Source organism: Heterodontus francisci, chromosome 24 (assembly GCF_036365525.1).
Source record: "Heterodontus francisci isolate sHetFra1 chromosome 24, sHetFra1.hap1, whole genome shotgun sequence".
NCBI lineage: Eukaryota > Metazoa > Chordata > Chondrichthyes > Heterodontiformes > Heterodontidae > Heterodontus > Heterodontus francisci.
Genome location: NC_090394.1, coordinates 76,379,989 through 76,403,318, shown reverse-complemented (window position 1 = coordinate 76,403,318; position 23,330 = coordinate 76,379,989). Strand labels below are relative to the sequence as shown.

Below are 23,330 nucleotides of genomic sequence, written 5' to 3'. Positions count from 1 at the left end.
CTTTTGGATTACTAGTGTTTTTAACCAATCAATCTTTAGCATGTTTCTTGGGTTAGTTTATGGTTACTGTGCTTGCACAGCAGGGTAATAACCCAATACGGCACTAAGTCCCAGTAGGGTTACGTTTACTATTAAATTTTCAATTAATTGCCAATGACTTAATGAGGACTTCCCTAAATAAGTTAAAAAGTTACAGTTTACCAAGCTGAATCCTCGACAATATTCTGAACTGCATGTTGCTGTGCAGAAATTCAATTGACACATTGCAAATTTTTCCCACACAAGTGGTGGCATTTGGCTTCTTTCCTGCTCATTTCTGCAGCCCACCATGGCTTGTAACCTAGGTGAGGTACATAATTTTGTGTTGCAAAATCATGATCCGAGGAGACCTTCCAGAATAGTTTATGGCTCAGGTACTTTACTTTGAATAGTGCATTCCACCCAGGATCATTTTTAACAGTGCGAGGAAACCTGACCTCAATTAAATTAGCAGGCAGGCAAAGACAGAGGTCAAAACACCATAGCCACATATAGAGAAAATTTGCCATGTATGAGTGAGTCATTCCATAGTTCAGAACATTTCATGGAGTATTCAGTTTGCAACAAAATTTTTTTTAAAAGCACAAAAATTCTTTAAATGTCCCCCCCGACCCCAAATAAATTTTATCACCCTCTAAAAATGGCCAGATTCCTGCATCCAGTCATTCCACTGAATGCCTTGGCAAACGCATTGCCAAAATAGGACAAACTTGTATTCAAATTATTAAACTGACAAATCATAAACGTACACGCCACCATTCAAATCGTTAATTAATATTTGAATGTCATGTAACATAGAGCATTTGGAGTTTCTGAACTGTCATGAGTGCTTATTGTTATTAGGAATCTACTGTGGACCAACCACTGCAAATAATTTTTTCTAACCTATTTCATAGCTTGGTCAAGGGAGAGTTATTTTTCTTAAAAGAAAAGCTGCAAAATAATAGCTTGGCCACTGCATCCCATGCAAGGTTAAACACCAAGGCTGATTTGCAGGCAACATGATTAAGTTGCCCGGTTTTCATCCCAGCTAATCACTCGGAGAAGACTCACTGGTGTGGAACTAATTGCCCTGACTGGGTAGGCCAAAATGAAGGGCACGATATTTTTTATTTGCCTGGCAAATATGCTGAAAAGCCCTTCAAAGGGTATATTTCTTCAACAAAAACCTATTAGGGAGAATCACTCCAATGGTTGTTTGCAACGGAAGTAGAAAGCTAGCAGAAATATGAAACTTGCTCCTCTACAAGGCTGTGGATGCTAGGGTTCAACTGAAATCTCCCATACTGAGTTTAATAGTGATTTTTGTTAGGTATGGCTATCAAGGGATATGGAGCAAAGGAAGATAAATGGAATTGAGGTACAGATCAGCCATCCTCTAACTGAACAACAGAACAGGCTTGAGGGGTTGAACGGCCTTTTCTTATTCCCAAGTTCCTGTCGCTTACGTCTAGTATTCCCACTTGCAGTGTAATTTTTTTCAATCAATTTCCAGTTTTGTTTTTATTTTAAATAGTCAGAAAACCTCTCAATCAAAAACCTTCAATGTAAAATTTGAACCATTTACAATTCAGCTTCTTAATCTGGATGCAGTGTTGATATCTAAATCAAAATGGGAACCACTGCTGCTTTAGACCTGACAGTGCACTCTGGACCATTAGAAAACCCAAATGCATGCTAAGAATTTGAGTGATAAAATAACAAGGAAGCTGGCTGGGCTGCGACAAGCTGCATGGCCACAGAACAAAGCAAATCTGGTCACCTGTAGTAAAAGTGAGGGTAACTAGGCAAGACAAAGATTCACGGGAGTTTGAAGGTGAGGGGTGAGCAAAAAAGGGAATGCGAATGCATCCACAAAGCAGTGCCAAATATTACACAGCAGATTTATGCACATCATTGTAAAATCTACATTAGAACTAAGGATGCCACATTCTCAGAATTTAATGTCGTAACAAAATCAGAGTTTTGATGATTTACAAATTAGAAACATATTTACATAATTAAAGATTTGCCCACGACCTAAAAAAAACAATACCTACCATGCCAGGTTATTGAGCAGAATTACTTTGCAGTTCTGTTTTTCATGTATTTGTAGTTTAGTTATTAGTACAAGGAGTGGCTAAACCACCTTTTCTGCATAGTATATCGTGAGGATGTAGTACATCTTGCACGCATGCACACAATTCTAGGATGGTGTCTTGAGCAAGCTGTAGGCTCCTCCACAGTTTCCTGCATCGCTGCTGCTCCATGATCAGGCAGTTGGAGGCAAACAACACCGACCATCAGCTATGGCTGCTAGCTTTTCAGTGTGTTAGATTCTCTTGAACTTCAGACAAGATGCTCAAGCCTGCAGCGCCTTAGACTTAGACTTGTTTGCAGAGAAACATGGTCCCCTGTTGCAATACAACTGTTGACCACAGCTCTGTAGCATCAGCAGCTCATAAGTTTCATTGAAGAAAATCAAACATTAAAAATCAAAACTATTTTTGAAAAACCTTAAGATGGACAGTGACAGAATGCATTTGCCTCACAAGATAATGTTTTGGAAAGTTTATTATTGGGGCCTTGTATATTCAGGGTAACTTTTCTCTGAAGAGGCTGGCTATACTGCAATATTTACTCAAGAGTTCTAACTCTTTCCAACTTTTGTGCAGCAGTAAAATGACAAAATGCAACTTCCAAAAGATTACATTGCGTTAGCTAATAAGAATCTGTAAAGAGAGTAAATTCTCTACCTTAAACACTCAACAGTGGCAGCTAAGCTCTCAAATGTGATTTAACTTAGCAGATTCAGAACCAAGTGTCCCTCCTACTGTTTAAGGAACATTTCAAACATCCCTACAGTTGCTGATCCTAAGTAACAATTTTACCAAAAGACAAGTTAACTGAATTTAAATAATTCTTAATTTTGTGGCACCCTTAGGCCTAAGCAAACATTGTGTGGTTCCTGTAAAAAGTTTAATTATCTAATAAGTCTTGTTCTTAAATGGAGTATTTTGCAGATTGAGATTTACAATAATACAGCATGAGAAGTTGCACTGAAACAAACAATTATAATTTGGCAACAGGATTTTCTGTGCATCTGAAATTACAAGAAATGTGGCAAATTGAACTGTTAAACGTCAAAGGGGCTACAATAAATACAGCTAGTAAAAAGTCACCAGTGTAATTAACACACTTAAGTTGATGCTGTTAACTGATTGCAGCCCCTTAATATCTTTAAGAGCCCTATATCCAGCAATCCAAAATAGTAAGTGTTCTGAATTCACTAAATGGAAGGGATGTGCACCTGCCCATATCAATTTGCATCTCTTTTAATATCTGCTTCCCCAAGGACTGGGCTGTACCTTAATAAATATGAGTTCAATCCTTGATATTAAACACTTACTAAATTGTAGAGGGTTTTTTTATAAAAGCAAATTCCTGTTATATTTATTGGAACCACACTTTCAAAAGATTATTCCATACTTAGAACAATATTGCTGTCCATAGTTATAACTGGACACTGCTTTCTGGTAAAAGCTTGGCACTGCTTTGAATTCAACTATGTCCACATGACCATAAAGAAACAAGAAACAACCAATAGGTGGATGAAGAGCGTGAGCTGACGCCCTCTTGTTGGCTCTCTCATTCACACACACCCAAGCTCCTGCCTCACTGCAAGGTTCTGAATGGCACCAGTAAGTTCATTCAACTATATGTACAGCATGCAGGAAACACGTACAAACACGCACTCTCACTCAAATAATAGCAGTAAACTGACATATATACATTCTGGAAGAAAAAGAGCATCTAATTGAGTTACAATAGTATATAACTTAAAATTATTTCAAATGTACGCAAAGAGATAAAACTTCTGGCAGTCAAAACTAAAATCAAGCTTGTGTGTTTGCCTCTTAATCCACATATAAAATTAATATAAATCTGAATTCTTCTTCAATTATTACACCCTGTAAAACACCAACATGGCAGTCTGGTATCTGCTCTACTGGCAGGATTGCTGCTCACAGGGACACATCCGGCTTAACTGGGTCAAATTTCTAAAGAACATTAGTGAATTTGATTAAGAAGAATGGACACTGACCATTCAGCTGGGTAAGTGCAGAACTGTTTCTTAAAAGCTTGGGAGAGATTTGGAAACGACAATTATACACGTGTACAGTAATATTATTGCATCTGCAACACATTAACACCATCTTGTAACAGTGCCAGTAATCTGAATTGCTAGAGTGCTGTGCCACATTTGTGGTTAATGCCCCTCATCTGTGACTCAATATTTCCCATTTTATTTGGCAAGTAAATGGGCCGTTGGTGTAAGTTGAGTTAAAATCTGTTGGCAATGTCAGAGTGTGGTTGAAGTGAATCGCTAACTCACAGGCAGTCCACTGTAGTCGGATATGTTCCTGGAGACCAAACTGTCCATGCACAGTGCTTACTTGAAATTACAGATACAAGTTTTAAAAGCAAAACAGTGGAGAACAGTATCTAGGATCTAATACACCCTGAATTCCTTGCTGGTGCCAATTAAAACCTTGCCTGTGATTTTGTTTTCCGTCCAGCAGCTCATACAGCCACAGCTCTGCACACAAAACACCGCTGAGTTCAACGTAGCAACAAAAGGAGGCTGGCATTAGTCAATGTGTTTAAGGTTTGGATACATCAATCTCAAACAGATAGATTCTCAAACTCGAACAAGGAACTGGAAACCTCAGATGACAAACCATGTGCATTAACTGGCTAAATCACTTGGGTCACCACTTGCTTTCTGTTTTATGTGTCCCTTTAATTGCTTTAGTAGATGATTTGCCAATATTGGGTCAAATTTAAAGATGATCTCAAATGGGTTGAAACATACACAAAGAAATCAAATGTTCAGCAGTCAAGATTAAAATCAAGGTAGTGTCTCAACTGCCTTTGTCTTGATCTATCTATAACATTAACACAAAGATACAATTTTGGACTGCCAGTTACCACAGTTGTAAATTCAAATACACTATCAAGCAACTGAAGTATTGGTTGATTTAGTCAGCTCTTTTAAGGGCTAATGCTAACTGTAACCATTACCATTTTATCCATGTTTCAATCTCAAGTGATCTACTTATCTAATATGCGACGCAGAACAAGCTGTTCATTTCATTCCCCAACAAGTCCTGCCCACCTACTGTAAATGTTTTTCAAAGTAATCTGGTGGGATAAGAGGTGATATTTCAACAAAGGTCATACCACAAAGTGTAAGACAACATCATTATCTTAATCTCTGGATCATGAGATTTTGAATAGTGTGTTTGCCCTTAAAGACTAGCACTATCAGTTAAAGCCAGAGTCCTCTCAATTTAAAGTGCTCCCTGTTGCTTGAAAGCACATATAGTTGTATATGTGTTTTATGTTAGAAGGCACACACATTTTTAAAAATGGAAAAACAAGTTGATAAAACGGTTTAAACAAATAAAGTGGATCCCTGATTTTATAATTAGGGACATGGCATAGCAAACTAAAGATGTTATGCTAAGCCTGTACAAATCATTGATTATGCCACAGTTAGAATACTGTGTCTGGTTTTAGGTGTCCTACTTTGGACAGGATAAGACCACCATGGAGATAGTGCAGTTGACACCAGCAGTGAAAAGCTTTATGGGAGAAGAGAAACTGGGGTTCTTTTCATTAGAACAAATCAAAGTGTTCAAAATTATGAAAGGCTTTGATTAGGTAAATTTGAAAAACACTGGTTGGTGCGTCAGTAACTCGTGGTTATTAATTTAAAATTATCACTGAAAGAACAAAGGGAGAGGTCAGGAGAATTAATCATTTTTATAAGGAGCGTTGTAGGACACTGAATACCTGACTAGAAACAATGGTATCAGATTACATAATAAAAGGGATGTGAATAAATATTTGAAAAAGGAAACCTTTAAAAGGATGTAAAGAAAGGACAAGTGGTAGCTCTTTCAGAGAGTTGGCCTACCTTAGCACAGTAAATTCTCAAAAAGGCAGCATTCTTGAAGAGTTCTACCATTTGGAGTTTCTCACCCACTCTGTTCATTCAAAAGACACAGGGAGAGAGCGTTTGTGTGCCTCCCAGAGCAGCTTTTAAAAAAATTATTTCATGGAATGTGGGTGGCACAGGCAAGGCCAGCATTTGTTGCCCATCCCTAATTGCCCTCGACAACTGAGGGCTTGCTAGGCCATTTCAGAGGACAGTTAAGAGTCAACCATATTGCTGTGGATCTGGAATCACATGTAGTCCAGAATAGGTAAGGATGGCAGATTTCCTTCCCTAAAGTACATTAGTGAACCAGATGGGTTTTTATGACAATCGATGATAATCTCTAATGATGCCATGAAACTTTTTAATTGCTTAATTGAATTCATTAATTAATTGAATTTAGATTCCACCAGCTGCTGTCATGGGATTTGAAACCATGTCCGCAGGGCATTAGCCTGGGCCTCTGGACTACTAGCTCAATGACATTATCATTACAACACTGCCTCCCCTGGCCACTCAACCTTAGGAAGGCAACATTAGGTGAATATGCAGCAGTACCAGTCAGCAGTCTATTTCTACAGGTCTGGGTGGCTATGGATCTGCTCCCTGGCTGATCTGAAGTCCCAGCCATCATTAAAGTGAATTGATCTGCTCCTGGACACACGAGACCCACCCCATAAGAAACATCACATAAAGAAGCTGAGGAGGGATGGCTACCTAGGATAGGTAACTTATATAATGTTGCTAAGGAACAAGATTTTAGAAAAGCTAACTCAAATATGAAACAATATTTTTTCTGGCAGAGATAGGTAGAATACTTCGAATAAGAAGAGCAGTGACGTAGAATTAAAAAAATTAATGATTGCAGCAATTAGAAGTATTGATGTTTTAGACTAATAGTTGTAACCAAGGACGCTATACATGATTGACAAAAATTCTCTAATCAGACACTTGATAGCAGTTGACGAAACCATTTATAAAGACCCTGAAATACAACACAATTAATGCAAACAGACGAATGCCTATCTGCTTAAATCTTCATTCTTTAACTTTCACAACCAAAGTGAAAACATAGATGGTCAGTTGAAAATTTTTTTTTGACAGCAACGCAATTCCTCTGGCCCCAACATTTGGTTTATTTCAAGCAGCATTTCTTCCTCTGCTCTATTTGACAAGTTGCTATTTCAGCTGTTAAAAATTTTAGTCCCCAAGCTATAAAACAACATATCAACGTATTAAAAGGATCAGCTGTTAAAAATTTTAGTCCTCAAGCTATAAAACAACATATCAACGTATTAAAAGGAGTCAAGTCAGTAGTAATGATGGTACGTGCACACATGGAACAAGGATTGCACAACAGAGTGCAAGCTTTTAGGGTCACATTTTGGAGCTGAGCAACAGGGTGCTCTTGGAAATTCAATTTCAAAAAGAGCTATGGTTTCTGGAAACCTACATTCCCAGACTCTGAAAACACACAAGTACGTCTCCCAGCAGACTGATTTCCAAAAAGAACCCAAAGTGTGACAATAGGAAACTCATGAGGTTTTGTTAAACTCTTAGATAGAATCATAAATTGTCACTGTTCCGCCTTTGACACACTGAAGACAGAGAAAGTATATATATCTTCTCCACCCTCAAACCAATAACTCAAATGTCACCTCAAACCCAATAGAGCATAAAACATATCCCCCAAATAGTCCAGCCTGAAAGGACTCTTTTGTGTACCCTAATCTACACAAGTACATTTAGTATAAGCTCCAGAAGCATGCAGCACAAACAAAAACCAAGATAAAACTCTCACAAATTAAAGCCTTAAACAACTTACAATCACATCCCTCAATGGGTCCAAATTCATTGGCTTCCATCCAATAGCTTTAATCAATCCTACATTTCTAATGTAACTGCACATAAATGGAAAATACAAGAGAACCAGTAAAAGCATCATGCTTTCCTGAAGTTTACCTGCAGCCAGGTAATGAACTTGGTTTGTCACTGGGAGGAGAATCATTTCCTATCTGTGTCTCTGCCTCCCTTCCTTCCCTCATTTAGTCTCCATTTCCTTACCTGTTCTGATAGCTAAAATATGTGGCATCACGAGGGATTGTACACAGCTGTTTGCCATAGCAGCACAACGTCTGAGGAGAGAACTCGTACTGTGAAGAAAAAGCAAAGCAACAATTTAATGTGATCTACATTGGCAATTGTGCCAAGAGATTTTTAAATTCAGTTCAGGTGCCAACATCTGAAAGCAGGAACTTCAGCCTTCTCACCTCTACAGCAAATATGTAGCTAATGACATGAGCCAATTGTGCTTTTTACCAATTTTAACTGTGCTAATTTTAATGTAGAATATTGGCTGCAAGGAAATTGAGAAATTCACAGCTCTAATAAAATGAAAATATGCATGGACCAGGGGTGGACAATGTAGGCATGCCTTTAGGCTCTGTGGTGAATGAGTTCACCAGGATGAGTGATATTGGTGCCATATAACTTAATATCCTTCCACTTTTAGTTTCAGGAACAGAAGATTTTCAGGGATAAGAGAAGGCCATTAGGCTTCATTACCCCATCTTTTTGATCATGGCCTGACTTGCCCCACCCTCATCCTGCTCAACACAATCTGTTCCTGAGAAACTGATCTAGTTATTCTGTAAGCAGACTTAACTATTCACTTCAATGGTCTTTACTGGCAATTTATTCCATAATCCTATCATTGAAGATCCCCAATTCCTTATTTTTAACTCATTCCAGTAGTATTGGAGCCCTTTGCTGTGGGAAAAATTTTGCCTGAGTCAACTTTATCCCACAGCTTCAATGTTGAGAGAGGAGGCCAGCAAATATCATGAAGCTTCTCATATAATTTTTTAAAAAGGTAAGAGCAAGGGGAAGCATGTTGGGAGAAGAGAACAGGTAAACATTGCTCAAACTTCATTCAGTAGTCCCCGTTGCTGGTAAAGAAATACTGGACTCCTCATACCTACACTCCATTAGAGCAATTTTCTAGAACAGGTTGACTTCATGCTTGTAATGAATAGGTGGATAATATCACATCACATCAATGAGTGAAGAAATACAGAAAAATTGATGGGAATTTTATATAAACTATATTCCTTCAGTTACAGTTTAATCAACTAATTTTATTTAAAAGCACAAAGTACTTCACATTTTAAAATAAATAATCTTACCTTCCGTCCACAGCAGTAGCCAAGAGATTGCATAACTGGATCAATCTCCAGCTCAAAGACCTCAGCCAATTTTGTACAGTATTTATATACACGTGAGGTCTTGCGGTTGTACAACCATGCATTGTTGAACATCAACCATACATCTTCCACATACTGCCATGGCTCCTGGTACTGCCCAGTGTCCAGCTTGCGTTTTATTGTTGACAGATCCATAGGATTCTTTACGATGTCAAAATAATCCTACACAGAAGGGGTGGGGAGAAGAAACATCCATTCAGTAACTGAAATTGCAGTGCTCTGCAGTCTTCAAGGATAATACAGTCCTTACTGCAAGTTTAAAATTGAAGTCTGAAGCACCATATTTATTTTCAGTTTGAGAGAAACATGACTGCAGAATTGAGAAATTGTTGACTTTAAAAAAAAATCAGATTTGGACAAAATGTTCATAAGAATCTGTAGAATGAGGAAAGGCTATTTGATCCCTAATGACACATAGGAAGTTACCTGTATCCAATATTCTTGATAGCCTTGGTACTATAATTACCATCCTGCCTTTCACTTAATTTTATACAGCCTGAAGTAAAATTGGTAAAACTCCCAGTCACGTTTTTGGGTTTCTTTATTTTTTTACTCAAAGTATTTTGACTTCTCAGACTATTTCTCTAGGTGGGCCCTAACTTCTTTTATTCCAGAGAACATTTTCATTTCCCCTCTAGGTACCTAGGTAAGTCTATAGTATGCCCAGGGATTTCAGTGACTGGTTGACCCTAAGGAGACAGAACAGTGGACGAGGTTCGCACTTTAATTGTCAAACAAATTTGTTAAACAGTAGAAGAATAAGCAAATAGCAGTAGTAATAATGCAGTTTTTTTTTTAAAGTCATCAAGCTTAGCTAGTTGAACCAGTAGAAAATAGCTCGAGACAGCTGCATTTAACTATGACTTAAGCAATATGTTTACGCAGTGGCTCCTTTCTTTTTCTCACCGTCTATGGAAACTATCTGGTCTGACTATTGCTCTTCAAAAGCTTCAGACAGAATTTCAGATTTGAATAAGGCAGGCTGATAAATGAAAAGAAGTGACCAGGCCAAAGCAGATTTAAATAATTTTCTGTTAAGCTATTTAAAAAGCATCGTTTTTGTACAAATCCCCGAAGATGTTTACATTTGAATTGGATGGCTTGGTCCCCTACCTCAGACTCCAGGCATCGTCAAACTGACTATTGCCATTCCAACACTCCTCCCTACCCCCCACCCACTCCCCGCTCTCATGCCAACATCTCTGTCTTTGGCCTGCTCCAGTGCTCCAGTGAACATCAACGCAAGCTCGAGGAGCAAGCAGCACCCGATCCTTCGATTAGGTACTCTACAGCCTTGCGGACTGAACATTGAGTTCAATAACTTCACAGCATGACTGGCCTTTTTATAATATTTCATTTTTTTTAACCATGTGCCTGATTTTCATGCAGTCAGAGCTGCTCATTATTCCACTATTAACACTCTCTCTGGACTAATGCTTTGTCTTTCACCACAAGCATTAACACACGCATTGCCTTTGTCCCAGGACAGCTTTGTTATTTAATCTCCCTCTGCCCTATCAAACACCTTCCCCTTTGTTCTCTCCCCCACTCCCCTCCCCTTCACTTGTTTAAAACCTAATTCTTTTCTAACCTTTGCGAGTTTTGATAAAAGGTCACAGACCTGAAACATTAACGTTGCTTCTCTCTCCGCAGATACTGCCTGACTGCTGAGTATTTCCAGCACTTTTTGTTTTGTTTCACATTTACAGCATCTGCAGTATTTTGCTTTTATTTTAGTGACTAAAATCTGAAATGGCTGTGTCAAATTAAGTTGGGACATGATAAGTTAATATCCTGCTAAATATTTAATATTTTGATACATTCTCTTCCTTCTTTATTCATGTTCACTGAGCTAGAACTCAGCTTATTCTACCAACTTAAACATGAAGTCATAATTGAAAGCATATTATTGGAAACTTTGCTGGTTTCGGTTGTCTTGGCACATAACCGATTTCACTTATAAACACTTGCAGCAACACTGCATCCTTTTGATCCTTATTGTCACTTAGTGTGAAGACAAGCAGAACTCATTGCTATTTGTAATGACATGTCCACAGCACCACTGGCTCAACTGTACAGGAGGGCAGGAGGAAGACTGGGAACTCAACAGTCATAGGGGATTTGATTGTTAGGGGAACGCACAAACATTTCTACATCTGTAGATGTGAATTCAGGATGTAATGTTGCCTCCCTGGTGACAGGGTCAAGGATGTCACCAAGTGGTTGCACAGCATTCAGAGATGAGGGTGAACAGTCAGCGGTCGTGGTCCATATTGGTACCAATGACATAGATAAAAAGAAGGATGAGATCCTGCAGGGAGAGTTTAGGGAGCTTGGAAATCCATCACAGAGTTTAGGGAGTGTCATGAAAACCCTACATGCCAAATGGAAGCTATTAATTTAATCGGTTGGAACTTTGCCTGAGACATTTACTGGAAACTATTACAAACAACTTTAAAAAAAAGCTGGCAGCAAAGATGGCACTGCAATTTATGTATGAAGCACCAACAGAGTAGACTGGAGACAGCATGACTGATGTAACCTGGCCAGAACAATGGGGTGCTCTCTCATTAAATTACATGAAATGGCTTTATCAGTACGGTCGTCAAGGGCCATCGACACCCAGTGACTTTGAACACAAAGAGGTTTGGGAATGTCATGTGACTACATGTGCAGCTCTGGAGAGTCCAAGCTTTGACTCAGAAAGCAGAGGACAATAAATGAGGAGCTATCCACAGAGCAGCTCTCTCTCTCTCTAGTTTCAGTTTAGTTTAGAGATACAGCATTGAAACAGGCCCTTCGGCCCACCGAGTCTGTGCCGACCATCAACCACCCATTTATACTAATCCTACACTAATTCCATATTCCTACCACATCCCCACCTGTCCCTATATTTCCCTACCACCTACCTATACTAGGGGCAACTCTCTCTAGTACAGATCCAGAGAAGACCTGGCTGCAACTGGTAAAGCCAAGTCTACAGAACACCACAACCAACAACTAGGGGACAAGGGTCAAAACCCCCTCTTCTGCCTTCCGGAACCCAAGAAGCAAGCCTGCAACCGTGCACGTGGCCCAGCAAGGACTTCAGCTCTACAATTTCAACTAAGGACTGTGGGACTGATATTCAGTATTTAAATTCCATTTATTCCAGACTCTACTCCAACCACCAAAGCGGTTTTCCCTCTGTAATCTATTTGAGTGTGTGAGTCTCGTGTGAATGTATGCGTGGATGCGTAGCGTATTGTAGTAATTTTAGCTGGTTTAGAGTGTTAAGGATAATAAAGTTATATCTTTCTTGTTTAAACTCAAGAAAACCTGTCTGATTGGTTCTTTGGCACTTATGTCAGAGGAACAGGAACAAACGCTCAGAGGTGGAAGTTCAATCACTGGTTAAAAAAGATAAACCCTGTTGCGGTCAAACCAGAGAAGGGGCGAAAAGGGAACCTGAGGCCTCCTCCTCACCTGGCTGTAAAGGAGCAAGGAAATAAAACATCAAGCAGGACATCAAAAGGTAGTAATCTCCGGACTACTCCCAGTACTAACGAGTATAGAAATACAAGGATAGAGTAGACGAATGCACAGTTGGAGAGATGGTGCAGGAGGAAAGACTTTAGATTCCTGGGACATTGGGACCAGTTGTGGGGGAAGATGGGACCTGTACAGGGCAGAAAGGTTGCACCTGAACATAGCCGGGAACAATATCCCAGTGGGGCAATTTTCTAGAGCTACCAGGGAGGGTTTAAACCAACTTGACAGGGGTATGGGAACCAGGAGTTAATATCAGCATGGAAAAACAAGGTGCACAGAGAATTGGAAAGACAGACAACACTAGAGTAGCAAACAGTATGGTATGAGGCGGAGTCAGAGTAAGGGGGAAATGAAATAAGGTCTGAATTAAGTTTGTGCGTGTGACTGCACGGAGCGTAGTAAAGAAGATTGGTGAGCTGCAGGCGCAGCTAGCCACATGGGAATATGATGTTGTGGCAATAACGGAGACCTAGCTCAAAAAAGGGCAGGACTGGGTACTAAATATTCCTGGATACAAGGTGTTCAGGAAAGATAGGGAAGGAAGCAAAGGAGGAGGGGTAGCAGTTCTAATTAAGGAGAACATTACAGTGCTGGCGGCAGAGGGGTCATGGACAGAATCTATTTGGTTAGAGCTAAGAACGAACAGAGGTATCATTACACTACTGGGTGTATTCTACAGGCCACCATCTAGTGGGAAAGATATAGAGGGACAAATTTGCAAGAAAATTACGAGGGGTGCAAGGACTATAGAGTTGTTATAATGGGGGACTTTAATTATCCTAATTAAACTGAGATAGTAATAGTGTAAACGACTGAGAGGGGGAAGAGGTTATGAAGTGTGTTCAGGAGAATTTTCTAGATCAGCATGTTTATGATCCAATGAGGAAGGAGGTACTGCTGGATCGGGTTCTGAATCTGGAGAATGAGGTGGATCTAGTGGATCAAGTGTCAATAGGGGAACATTTAGAGGATAATGATCATACTATAAGGTTTAGGTTAGCTATGGAAAAGGACAAGGACCAATCCAGAGTAAAAATAATTAATTGGGGGAGGACCAACTTCAACAGGGTGACAACAGATCTGGCCCAGGTAAATTCGAATCAAAGACTGGAAGGCAGAACTGGAGTGGAACAATGGACTGCCTTCAAAGAGATTAGATTAGAGATACAGCACTGAAACAGGCCCTTCGGCCCACCGAGTCTGTGCCGAACATCAACCACCCATTTATACTAATCCTACACTAATCCCATATTCCTACCAAACATCCCCACCTGTCCCTATATTTCCCTACCACCTACCTATACTAGTGACAATTTATAATGGCCAATTTACCTATCAACCTGCAAGTCTTTTTTGGCTTGTGGGAGGAAACCGGAGCACCCGGAGAAAACCCACGCAGACACAGGGAGAACTTGCAAACTCCACACAGGCAGTACCCAGAATCGAACCCGGGTCCCTGGAGCTGTGAGGCTGCGGTGCTAACCACTGCGCCACTGTGCCGCCCCTTAGTTCAGGTACATTCCCACAAGGGGGAAAGGTAGGACAAACAAATGCAGAGCTCTCTGGATGGTGACAATGATAGAGAGCAAAATGAAGCAGAGGAAGGATACATGTGAAACGTCAGGTGGACAAAACAATTGAGAATCAGGCTGAATATAGAAAGTTCAGAGGGCAAGTGAATTAAGAAATGAGAAGCAAAGAGGGAGTATGAGAAAAGACTGGCAGCTAACGTAGAAGAGAATGCAAGTCTTCAATAGGCATATAAATAATAAAAAGGTAGTAAAAGGTGGAGTGGGGCTGATTAGTGACCAAAAAGGGGATTTATGCAAACGGGGGCATGGCTTAGATACTAAATGACTACTTTGCATCTGTCTTTTCCAAGGAAGATGCTGCCGAAGTCAAAGTGAAAGAAGAGGTAGTTCATACACTGGATAGGCTAAAAATTGATAGAGGAGGTATTGCATAGGCTAGCTATACTTAAAGTTGATAAGTCACCAGGGTTGGATGAGATGCATCCAAGGATACGGAAGAATGTAGGGTGCAAATTACAGAGGCACTGGCCATAATCTTCCAATCCTCCTCAGATACAGGAGCCAGAGGGCTGGAGGATTGCAAATGTTACACCTTTGCTCAAAAAAGGGTTAAGGATAAGCCTAGCAACTACAGGCCCCAGTCAGTTTAACCTCAGTGGTGGGAAAGCTTTTAGAAACGATAATTTGGGACAAAACTATCACTTGGACAAATGTGGATTAATTAAGGAAAGCCAGTCCAGATTTGTTAAGGGCAAATAGTATTTAACTAACTAACTTGAATTTTTTGATGAGATGACAGAGGGTGTTGGTGTTGTTATGACCCTTGTGGGGATCACCAACAAACCAAAAGAATCGAATCCACCGACTGACCCCAATTTAGGAAAGCAAACCAAACGGACAAGATGTCACTTTTTAAAATTTTACCTTAACACTCAAACCAAAACCAACATAAATTAAGCATGAAGCAACAGACAGATCACAGTCAATATATATACACACACATCACAAATTACACCTTAACCATCAGGTACAAGAGAGATGAGTCTCCAAGTTTCACTGGGCAGTCCAGCCAGCATATATGGCACCAAGTTACAGTCTCTCAGTTTTTCACAACTCTGAAGTTCCTCAGATAGATTTTCAGCTCCTTTCTTCAAGGATTTAGCTGCTGTTCTTCTTACAATAGAGGTTTCCTCTCAATTCAAACTCCATGGGAGGGGTCTTCACCACAAGATGCACTTCTCCAGAACCTCCTCGGCTCTGCTCACGACAGTCTTGATGGCGTGAATTTACCAGTCTTCCCTTTATCTCAGTGCTTCCATGACAACCTGTACACTGTATGGCCGGGTCTGGTTAGTCGGCTACATTAAGTAACAGAAACAGCTCCTGGATTCAGTCTTCACTTTCTTCTGCTTGCTGATGCTCCATTCCTGCCTGATCTGTTTTGTCTGCCTGGTCTGGGGAGGACTGTGTTTCCTTTCATCTGGTTCTAACCAGTGTCAGTTTCCCCAGAAACTTGCAGTTGTTTTTCCAGTTTGTGTTTCAGTTTTGGTTTTCATTTCATTTCAGTTTTTAGGTTCTGTGTCTGTTTCAATTCTAGTTTCCCTCTCTGTTAGAGTCTAAAAAACAAACAAGCTTTGCAACCATGGACTCCATCACAGTGTACAGAGACTTCCAAAAGGCATTTAATAAAGAGCTACTTAACAGGCTTTTCAGCAAAGTTCAAGTCTGTGGAATAACAGGGACAGTTGCAGCATGGATACGAAGTTGGCTGAGTGACAAGAAACAGAGAGCATTGGTGAATGGTTGTTTTTCGGACTGGAGTAAGATATATAGTGGGGTTCCCCAGAGACGGAGTTAGGACTACTGATTTTCTTGATGTATATTAATGACCTAGATTTGGGTATACAGGGCATAATTTCAAAACTTGATGACACAAAATTTGAAAGTATTGTGATCTGTGAGGAGGATAGTGATAAACTTCAAGAGAACGGTTATGACCTCAGTGAGAATATTAACGTGAAAATATGAGATATGAACAACTAGACCAATTTCAAGAATTACACAACAAGATTTCACGTTTTAAGACTATCATAATAATTAAACTAAAGAAATCCCCAGTTAACTAAACAGTACTTTGTAAGTAGCTGATACCCCAAAATACAAAGAGAGGCATTTTCTTTACTTATTAAAATACTTGAAAACCTCACACCACACCTGTATGTTACATAGTCCTTTTTGATGGTGAAATCCTTTGCGGTTAAAAGTCCCAAACTCCTCCCAGCAGCAATAGGATGCATCTCCAAAACTATTTAAAAAAAAAATCAATATTCTCTTTGCTCACTTCTCCGAGTACTTCTGACCTGAACGTCCGTGAATAAGGCGTTTCCTGGTGATCCTGCTGGTCTTCTACTTCTCCATAAGCTTTGACTTTCAAAACAGGTTAAAGTCTTTGCAGCCTTTTACTATAACAGGTTTCCGAGAGTAGGTGTCGCTTCTTTCTCTCTCTCGAGGCCGCAACTCCTGATTTCTTCTCTTACAGCCTGCGGTGAGGTTGCAACCGCTGAGTTTTGTTCTTCCAGGCTGCCTTGAGGCCACAATCATTGGCTTCTTCCCTTACAGCCTGTTTGCCTTCAGAAAGTCTGTTAAATTTATCAGGACTCTGAAGTCAATAGATTATTGTATTGTTCCAAAAATGCAGAGTCCAGAAATCTGGTTGCACAAAGCCACTTGGGCCTTTCCATTGTTCCCAGGTGCTAACAGTTGCCTGGTACTGTTACATTCTCTGTGTTATTGACTCCTTTTTTTATGACCCAAATGTCTGGGAGGGGGAAATCCATTGTTCTTCAGGTGATAGCCCTGCAGTCTTGGTTTTTTAGAGGAAAGTCTTTGATCTGTGTTCTCTGCTGTCCTGTTAGCCTTTTGCACAGTGGAGATGAGGTCACCTCACCTTCCAGACTCCAACTTGAACTTTTAAAAATCACAATTTTGAAAACACAATCATGTTACGAGGTCCAGCATTCATAACACCTCCCCCTGCGAAACAGAAAAGTCATCATCGTAGTAATGATTTTTCTTGCAACATAATAATGAAAATGTTTACAGGGATATGTATGATTAACATTTTACACTTTACCCAGGTAAAAACAGTATTTTTATATCTGTAGTTGCTTGGTAGTACAGAACTACCTTCGGCTCATCGAGTCTGCACTGATGCATTAAAGACACCTGACCTGTCTACCTAAGCCCATTTGCCAGCACATGGCCCATAGCCTTGAATGTTATGACGTGCCAAGTGCTCATCCAGGTACTTTTTAAAGGATGTGAGGCAACCCGCCTCTACCACCTTCCCAGGCAGTGCATTCCAGACCGTCACCACCCTCTGGGTAAAAAAGTTCTTCCTCAAATCCCCCCACCCTCACCTTAAACATGTGTCCCCTCGTAACTGACCCTTCAACTAAGGGGAACAGCTGCTCCCTATCCAACCTGTCCATGCCTCTCATAATCTTGTACACCTCGATCAGGTCACCCCTCAGTCTTCTTTGCTCCAGCGAAAACAACCCAAGCCTATCCCAACCTCTCTTCATAACTTAAATGTTCCTGCAACATGTACAATCTTTAGGGTAAATGGCTGTAACATCAGGCTCCACCGAAATAATCCAGTGTTCTTCGTTTTGAATTTTTCTAGAAACCTCAATGGATTATGATCGGTGTAAACTGTTATTACCCGTTAGCCATTTCTAAACGTTGAAGAGTCAATACGAGACCTAAAGCCTCCTTCTCAATAGTAGAGTATTTCTTCTCGTACTCATCGAGTTTTCTAGAAAAATAACTGACTGGTTGTTTGATTCCATCATCATCATCCTGGAGTAATACTGCTCCTACTCCTACATCACTCGCATCAATAGCCACTTTAAAAGGCTTGCTAAAATCTGGTGCCGTTAGAATGGGTTCATTTATTAAAAAGGCCTTTCAGTTTTCAAACGCCATTTGGCAGGATTCAGGCCACTGGATTTTCATGCTTTTTTTAAAAATAGATTTGTCAGTGGAGTTACTACGGTACAGAAATTAGGTACGCACTTCCAGTAGAACCCACACATCCCTAGGAATTGTAGTATCTCCCTTTTAGTCTTGGGGACTGGAAAGTCTATTATCGCCTGAACTTCAACTTCACTAGGCAAATTTGACCTTGACCCATCACATACCCTAAATAAGTGGCCTTAGCAAACTCGCTCTTCGCTAAGTTTACTACCAAATTGACTCTCTCCAACCTGCAAACAGAGCCTTTAAATGTTTAACATGGTCTTCCTAGGTGTCACTGTATACCAACAGATCATCAAAGTCATAGTTATACAGCACAGAGGCTCTTCAGCCCACTGTGTCTGCGTCGGCCATCTAGCCTATCTAATCTAATCCCATTTTCCAGCACTTGGCCCGTAGCCTTGTATGCTATGGCGTTTCAAGTGCTCATCTAAATATTTCTTAAATGTTGTGAGGGTTCCTGCCTCTACCACCCCTTCAGGCAGTGTGTTCTAGATTCCAACCACCCTCTGGGTGATAACATTTTTTCCTCAAATCCCCTCTAAACCTCCTGCCCCTTACCTTAAATCTATGCCCCCTGGTTATTGACACCTCCACTAAGGGAAAAAGTTTCTTCCTATCTAACCTATCTATGCCCCTCATAATTTTGTATACCTCAATCAGGTCCCCCCTCAGCCTTCTCTGCTCTAAGGAAAACAACCCTAGCCTATCCAGTCTCTCTTCATGGATGAAATGCTCCAGCCCAGGCAACATCCTGGTGAATCTCCTCTGCACCCTCTCCAGTGCAATCACATCCTTCCTATAGTGGGGCCACCAGAACTGTACACAGTACTCCAGCTGTGGCCTAACTAGTGTTTTATACAGCTCCATCATAACCTCCCTGCTCTTATATTCTATGCCTCGGCTAATAAAGGCAAGTATCCCGTATGCCTTCCTAACCACCTTATCTACCGGTGCTCCTGCCTTCAGTGATCTATGGACAAGTACACCAAGGTCCCTCTGACCCTCTGTACTTCCTAGGGTCCTACCATCCATTGTATATTCTCTTGTCTTGTTAGTACTCCTAAAATGTATCACCTCACACTTCTCAGCATTAAACTCCATTTGCCACTGCTGTGCCCATCTTAACAGTCCATCTATATCGTCCTGTAATCGAAGGCTTTCCTCCTCACTATTTACAACACCAACAATTTTCGTGTCATCTGCGAACTTACAGATCATACCTCCTATATTCACGTCTAAATCATTAATGTATACTACAAACAGTGAGGGTCCCATAACCGATCCCTGCGGTACACCACTGGTCACAGGCTTCCACTTGCAAAAACAACCCTTGACCATCACCCTCTGACTCCTGCCAATAAGCCAATTTTGGATCTAATTTGCCAAATTGCCCTGGTTCTGCGGGGCTCTTACCTACCTGACCAATCTCCCACGCGGGACCGTATCAAAAGCCTTACTGAAGTCCATGTAGACTATATCAATGGCTTTACCTCATCTACACACCTAGTCACCTCCTCAAAAAATTCAATCAAATTTGTTAGACATGATCTCCCCCTGCCAAAGCCATGCTGACTATCCCTGATTAATCCCTGCCTCTCCAAGTGCAGATTAATCCTGTCCCTCAGAATTTTTACCAATAGTTTCACTACCACTGTTGTTAGACTCACTGGCCTGTAATTACCTGGTTTCTCCCTTCTTGAATAATGGTACTACATTCGCTGTCCTCCAGTCGTCTGGCACCTCTCCTGTGGCCAGAGAGGATTTGAAAATTTGTGTCAGAGCCCCTGCAATCTCATCCCTTGCCTCACATAGCAGCCTGGGATACATCTGGTCTGGGCTTGGAGATTTATCCACTTTTAAGCCCTCTAAAACCTCCTCCCTTTCAATGCTAAATTGTTCAAGTATATCACAATCCCCCTCCCTGATCTTTACACCTACATCGTCCTTCTCCATAGTGAACACAGATGAAAAGTAATCATTTAAAACCTCACCTATGTCCTCCGGCTCCACACACACATTGCCACTTTGGTCCCTAATGGGCCCTACTCTTTCCCTGGTTATCCTCTTGCCCTTAATATACTTATACAACGCCTTGGGAGTTTCCTTTATCTTGCCCGCCAGTGTTTTTTAATATCCCCTCTTCGGTCTCCTAATTACTTTTTTTTTTAAGTACCCCCCTACACTTTCTATACTCCTCTAGGGCCTCTGCTGTTTTCAGCCCTCTGAATCTGCCAATAAGCCTTTTTTTCCCTTATCCAATCCTCTATATCCCTTGACATCCAGGGTTCCCTGGACTTATTGGTCCTACCCTTCACCTTTACAGGAACATGCTGGTCCTGAACGCTCACTATTTCCTTTCTGAATGACTCCCACTGGTCTGAAGTAGACTTTCCTACAAGTAGCTGCTCACAGTCCACTCTGGCCAGATCCTGTTTTATCATATTGAAATCGGCCTTCCCCCAATTCAGTACCTTTATTTTCGGTCCATCTTCGTCCTTTTCAATAACAACCTTAAATCTTAGAGTTATGGTCACTATCCCTGAAATGCTCCCCCACTGACACTTCTACCACTTGACCGGCTTCATTCGCTATGATTAGGTCCAGTACCTCTTGTAGGACATGCTGGCTCAAAAAGCTCTCCTGTATGCACTTTAAGAATTCCGCCCCCTTTAAGCCTTTTGCACTAAGTCTATCCCAGTTTTATATCCCAGCCTTTATAGCCACTCCAGGCGCTGCTTCACAAACCACTGACCACCTCCAGGCGAGATAAGGAGGCCAAAGAAGAAGAAGAATCCCAGTTAATATTGGGGAAGTTGAAATCCCTTACTATTACCACCCTATTATTTTTAAACCTCTGGAGATTTGCCTACATACCTGCTCCTCTATCTGTCCCTGACTATTTGGAGGCCTGTAGTACACTCCCAGCAAAGTAAATGCCCCCTTTTTAAGTTCTACCAATATGGCCTCATTTGAGGAACCTACTAAGATATCACCCCTCCTTACTGCAGTAACTGACTCCTTGATCAATAGTGCAATGTTACCTCCTCTTTTACATCCCCCAATCCCCGTTACGCCTGAAGATTCTATATCCTGGAATATTAAGCTGCCAGTCCTGCCCTTCCCTCAACTATGTCTCCGAGATAGCATATTCCCATGTGTTAATCAACGCCCTGAATTCATCTGCCTTACTTGTAAGACTCCTTGCTTTAAAACCTTACATTATTCACTTGTGCCTTAACAAGTCTATATGTGCTCTGCCTTCCAGACTGACTTAGTTTCTCTTCTATATTTGGCTGTGCATCACTTGTACAGGTCTCATCTTCGGCAGAAACAGACCCAGTGATCCAAGAAACTAAAGCCCTCCCTCCTGCACCATCTCCTCAGCCACGCATTCATCTGCTCTATCCTCCCATTTCTAAACTCACTAGTACGTGGCACCGGGAGTAAGCCAGAGATTACAACCTTAGAGGTCCTGTTTTTTAATCTGCTACATAGCTCCCTAAATTCTTGTTGCAGGACCTCATTCCTCTTTCTACCTATGTCGCCAGTACCAATGTGAACCACGACCTCTGACTGTTCACCCTCCCCCTCAGCCCAGCAAACACCTGGTTGGTCAACCTTTGAAATGTGGCCGGTGAATTTTTCATACAAAACGGCATGGCCTTACACTGAAATAGGCCGTCTGGAGTCACAAAGGTGGAAATTTCTTTTGCTTGGTCGGTCAATGGGACTTGCCAATAACCTTTCAGCAAGTCAATCTTGCTAATAAAGACTGAATTCCCTACTCTTGTCAGTCCAATCCTCAAGTCATGGGAATGGATAAGAGTTTTAGTTACTGTATTGACTTTCCGATAATCAATATAAAATCTTTTGGAACCATCCGATTTTGGTGCCAGCATGACTGGTGAACTCCAGCTTCTTTGACTAGGTTCAAATATATCGCTCTTTTAGCCTCTCTGACCTGAGCCAATTTATCAGGATTGAGTCGATGAGGGTTCTGTTTAATGGGTGGAGCTGTTCCTACTTCAACCCCATTAATAGTTTGGCCTGGCTTATCTGCACATATGGCTTTAAACTCTTAAGAGTTCAACCATATCACTTCTATGCTGTTCAGAAACATTGTGTAGAACTGTATCTAGATTTGCCAGTTTCATTGTGGAGGTTCAATCTGACAGTTCTCAGTCTCTGCCCCTTCATCCAGTTCATTAAAGGTAACACTATCTTCAACCCCCTCTTCTGTCATTTGACATACATTTACTGGCTGACAAGGTTCACGGTCATAGCATCTTTTCAACATATTCACGTGACACACCCTTTGACTTTTCCGTCTATCTGGGGCACTAACCAAATAGTTCCCCTCACTAAGTTTCCTCTTAATGAAGTAAGGTCCAATGAACCTAGCTTTCAATGGTTTCCCAGGCATAGGCAACAAAACTAACACCTTATCTCCAGGCTGCAAACTGTATGCCGTAGCTGTTCTATTAGCTTGAGTTTTCGCCATTTGCTGAGAAATCTCGAGATGTTTTCTTGCAACCTCACAAGCTTTTGTGAGTCTCAAAATTCTGACACACAATCTAAAAGGATAGTTTTCTCTTCTTCTGATAAAAAAAAATCACTCCTTAATGAGTTTAAGGGGACTGTCTAACCTCATGCCCATAGACCAATTCAAATTGACTGAAACCAGTGGACTCATTTGGTGTGTCCCTGGTGGCAAATAATAAAAATGATATCCCCATATCCCAATCATAAGGATACTCAAAACAATAAGCCTTTAACATATTTTTTAGGGTTTGGTAATACCTTTCCAAAGCACCTCGTGACTGCGGGTGATAAGTGGATGATTTGAGCTGTTTCACTCCCAAATTACTCATGACATCTTGAAATACCCGGAATGAAATTCGACCCCTAGTCTGACCGAGATTCTTTTGGGAATCCATATTT

At 40.9% G+C, this 23,330-nt stretch overlaps 1 protein-coding gene across 1 annotated transcript in view; it reads right to left on the bottom strand.

Moving 5' to 3' along the window:
• Nucleotides 1-23,330, bottom strand: part of LOC137383627 (CREB-binding protein-like) — a 135,254-nt gene that overhangs the window by 39,380 nt on the left and 72,544 nt on the right. The window contains exons 11-12 of the mRNA XM_068056781.1: nt 9,208-9,447; nt 8,087-8,175 (exon numbers count right to left, since the gene is read on the bottom strand). Coding sequence (XP_067912882.1) covers nt 8,087-8,175; nt 9,208-9,447 — 329 coding nt within the window. The remainder of the gene's footprint in view (nt 1-8,086; nt 8,176-9,207; nt 9,448-23,330) is intronic.